This window comes from Pyrgilauda ruficollis, unplaced genomic scaffold, assembly GCF_017590135.1.
Source record: "Pyrgilauda ruficollis isolate IOZ18807 unplaced genomic scaffold, ASM1759013v1 scaffold48, whole genome shotgun sequence".
Classification (NCBI taxonomy): Eukaryota; Metazoa; Chordata; class Aves; order Passeriformes; family Passeridae; genus Pyrgilauda; species Pyrgilauda ruficollis.
The window spans coordinates 2941204-2945363 of NW_024526377.1; the positions used below are offsets into that span (position 1 = coordinate 2941204).

General features: G+C 57.2%; 1 protein-coding gene across 1 annotated transcript; it reads left to right on the plus strand.

Moving 5' to 3' along the window:
• On the plus strand, nucleotides 1-1869 carry YRDC (yrdC N6-threonylcarbamoyltransferase domain containing; the record flags this gene model as incomplete). Its single annotated transcript, XM_041479139.1, has 5 exons — nucleotides 1-386; nucleotides 513-627; nucleotides 917-1036; nucleotides 1204-1346; nucleotides 1679-1869. Coding segments are annotated over 5 exons (828 nt in total), but the record flags the coding sequence as incomplete, so codon positions are not given.
• Nucleotides 1870-4160: the final 2291 nt, after the last annotated feature.

Sequence of the window (4160 nt, forward strand, 5' to 3'; positions counted from 1 at the left end):
GGGCCGGGCTGTGCCCGCCTGGTGCTGCTGCCCGCCCGCGGGGCCCGGCCCGGCCCTCAGGGAGCGTGCGGGGAACAGGCGGAGAGCGGAGGCTGCGCCGGCGGCGGGAGCGCCGCAGTGGAGCTGGGCTGGGCCGCAGCGGAGGGTGGAGGCCGCGGCCGCTGGCGGCAGGAGCCGGGCCGCGCCGCCGACTGGAGCGAGGCGGTGGCGGCCGCGGCCGGTGCCCTGCAGGCGGGCGGGCTGGTGGCCGTGCCCACGGACACGGTGTACGGCGTGGCCTGCCTGGCCCAGGACTCGGCCGCCGTGCGCAGCATCTACAGCCTGAAGGGGCGGAACGGCGCCAAGCCGCTCGCCATCTGCCTCGGCGACGTGGAGCGGCTCTACAGGTGCGCCGAGACCGCGGCGGGCTGCGGCCCGGAGCCCCGCGGGAGGGATGGGAGACGTGCCGGAGCTGCCCCGGGGCCGGTGGCGCACTCCGTGCGCACGCCCTGATCCGCTGTCTGCCCCTGCAGGTACTGCCGTGTCAATGTTCCCGACGAGCTGCTGCGGGACCTGCTCCCGGGACCAGTGACCCTGGTCTTGGAGCGTTCAGAAGAGCTAAATAAGGACCTGAATCCGTTCACATCGGTAGGTCATGGCTGCAGGACTGGGGCAGGGGGCTGGTTTTGTGCTGCTGCTGTAGCATTTGTCCTTAGCTGTCCCCAAAAGTGGTCCCTGTGTTGTCCTGCTCCCTGTGACTGAGCTGGACATGGCATAAACCAGCATTAGAGCCTGGCTTAAGTCTGGTGTTATCACAGGTCCAGCAAATGTAGATCTGTCAATTCTCTCGAGTTTCAGCTTTAAGCTAAGAGAGCTTTAGGCAACTCAAAATTAAAACCAGTTTCTGTGTGTCCAACCCTCCTGTCCCTCCCTGCAGCTGGTTGGTGTTCGCATTCCAGACCACCCCTTCATGAGAGACCTGGCCCGAGCCTGCCCGGGACCGCTGGCTCTGACGAGCGCCAACATCAGCTCCCAGGGCAGCACCCTGACCGTGCTGGTGAGGCTCCTTCACCCTCTGGCATGTCCCTGGGGCACTTTGGCAGAGCCCCAGGCTCTCGCTGTTGAGCTTTAGCAATAAACCAAGTGTTGCTCTGCTGCTGTATTTTTATTTTATTTAAATGATACAAATTGCTGTCGGGATTGTTGCCCGTGGCTCTCTTGCAGGAATTCCAGGACTTGTGGCCTCAGCTGTCCTTGGTCATTGATGGAGGCCCCATAGGAGACATCCAGAGCCCAGAGTGTCGCTTGGGGTCAACTGTGGTTGATTTATCTGTGTCAGGGAAGTTCTCCATCATCCGGCCTGGCTGGTGAGTGGGGCTGGGGCTGTTCTTTGCTTTAAATGAAGCAAAGCTTTGGATAGGGGTGGGGCATGCATTGCTTTGCTTTGTTTGCTTTGCTTCACTGCCCACAGCAGTTCCACCTTCCCATTAGGGTTAACCTAATTATGAGCACACACAGAAATCCTCAGGAGCTCTCAAATTTCTCTTTCTCACAGCTTCTGTGTGAAGCTGTAGTTTCTGAAGTCTGTGCTCTCCTTGGCTCTAAGTGCAGTCCTGTGTCTCACTGATTGCTCTTCCCCAGAAAATGCAGTTTTAATGCTCCAAACCCTTTGTTCTCATGGCTCTGTTTCTCCCTGCAGTGCACTAATGCCCACAGTTGAAATCCTGAAGAAGAAGTATGGCTTGGTACCAGAATCTTCCTAACCCTTGGGACTGGGAGCTGGTGGAGCTGGGCACTGTGTGCCTGTGCACTCAGGAGTGGGTGATCTTGGCCTTGTTTAATAAGGTCAATGGGTTATGTCAAGGTAAATTAAAAATATTAAAAAACAAAGACTGGATAACCCTTTTGGACCTTTTTGAGCTGCTGTACTGTTCCCAAATGTCTGTTCTGTTACCCTGGTCAGGCTTTGTGAATACAGTGATTATGAAAGTTAAACTGTTGTCAGGGTGGTGTGGGGAAGGCCCTGTGTGCCCCAGAGCTCACCCTGTGCCATCTGCACTGGAAGGAAGGCAGACATGGAGTACAGGGGTCTGGGGCTTTGAGGGTGTTACAGCCGTGCTGTTCTCTGTTCTAAATGTGATCAAAATCTCCTACTGAGATTAAACTGTCAGTGCTTCTGAGAATTCAGTGTTCAGATACCCCAGGCTAGAGCTGCTCAGAACAACCTGCTTCCTCATGCAGAGAATGAAATAAGCTCTTGGTGTGATGATCTTCCTTCCTGTAAATGTAGAATTCTCTCTTGGCTTTGCTCTGAAATGGTGCTAAGCTGAAGTAAACAGGGAATGGATGAAAATGTCTGGTATTGATCATTGATTGACAAGTGAAGTCCCTGGGAAGTGAGGAGGGGGAGGTGTGGGGCCAGGATCCTGTCCCTGGGGGAACAGCTCTGTCCTTGGGATGTGTGTGGAGTGCCAGGGCCACTGCCCTGCCTGCACCCAGCCCTTGCACAGCCTGCACTGGTGTGGTTTTTCCCAGTGTCTTGAGGGCCATGGAGGAGTTTTCTGCTGTTTCTGCTCACAAGCAGCTGTCCCAGGCACTGTGATGGATTGCACTGCACACACAGCTGACCCCAGAGTCAGCACTGCCTGGCTGGAGCTTCTGCTGTGAAATTCCCAAAGCACCAGGCTGGGGCAGTTACTGTCATTTGCAGAGTGGGTGTGTGATCTCTGCTCTTACCTTGCCTTTCCCAGGCGAGTATCCTGGGGATGGAGGGGCTGAGGGAAATCAGAGGGATCCTTTAGCCTGCACAGGAGCCCTTGTCCTGCCTGCCTGTCCCTGTGCTGGCAGGCACTGCTCTGAGCACGGGGTCTGCTGTAGTGGAGGGGGCAGAGTGGGGCCCTGGGGCTCAGTGGATCTGGGCAGGTGACTCTCCACATCCCCCAGCTCACACCAGAGCCAGAACTGCTGCCCTGGAGCCCCCACGCCTGCAGGGGTGTCAGGTTTGTTTGGGGGCTGGCTGTAACCTCCCAGCACAGTGAGCAATTTCCCTGCTGGATTTGCACAGTGAGCAGCCCCTGCCTCTTTCCTCGGCTCATCAGCTATTCATTGATCCTTGCTGGGCTCATCCATCACTCACACCTGCCATCCACTTTCCAAAGGTTTCCTGTTTTCCCAGTGATGCATTTCCCTGCTCAGACAAGCTGATCTTGCACCATGGATAGCTGGGTGCAGCTGTGGCCCTGCCCTTGCCCTGCACCACGAGCCCTGGGCACCCACAGAACCTCATGCTGCTGAGGGGCCTCCAGGAGCTGCTTCCCTGGCTGTGGGGGCTCTGCTGCAGCAGTTCCTCCTCTTCCTCATCCCCCTGGGGACTCTGAAACGTGCAGGAGGAGCTGAGCCAGGAAGGGCTCCTTTCTCACATGTGTGGGCAGTGATGCTCCCCAGGTGGGGCACAGCCTGAGGAAGGGCTGCCTTGCCTGGATGGGACTGGCTCTGGTGGCTGCTCTGGGCTGCCCAGAGCCTCATCCTGGTCACAACCTGCAGAGGCATTTGTGAGCAGCCAGGGTGGGCAGAGAACTGCAGAAACGTGTCACCATCTCACCTGGTGCCTCTGCTCACGGCTCGTTCCCTGCTGCCAGTGCTCAGTGTCCCTGCAAGTGACAGCTTTATTTGTACCAGCAGCAGCAAGAGGATGAGCCATGGCATGGGTTAAGGGCCAGTGCTGTCGTTCCCTTGCAGAAACTGCAGGCACTATAAATCCCCTCTTTTCTCTTTCCTCTGGCTGGCTGTGGGGCACTGTGAGTCAGCACGATGTGCTTGGCACCAGCTGAGGTGACACACCTGTGTATCAGTGTCAGGGCACTGTCAGCACCTCTGGAATGTGCCAGCATGGAGCAAACCTGGGATTTGTTGCTTGTCCAAGTGTCCTTGGTACTTCCCAAATGGGGGCCCTGCTGCTACACTGAGTGACTGCAGTGTGCTGGGAGCAGGGGATGTGGTGGTGGCACCTGTAGTGTCACCAGGACACAGTGACCTGTCTGGGGACACAGTGAAAATACACTCCCAGCCCAGGTGGGACAGGGAGATCAGACACAGCTTCTGCTGGAGTGGGGAGCTACCTCTGGAAATGTGCTAGGCAGGACTGAAACACCTTCATAAACACTCACAGAGCAGGGTGACCC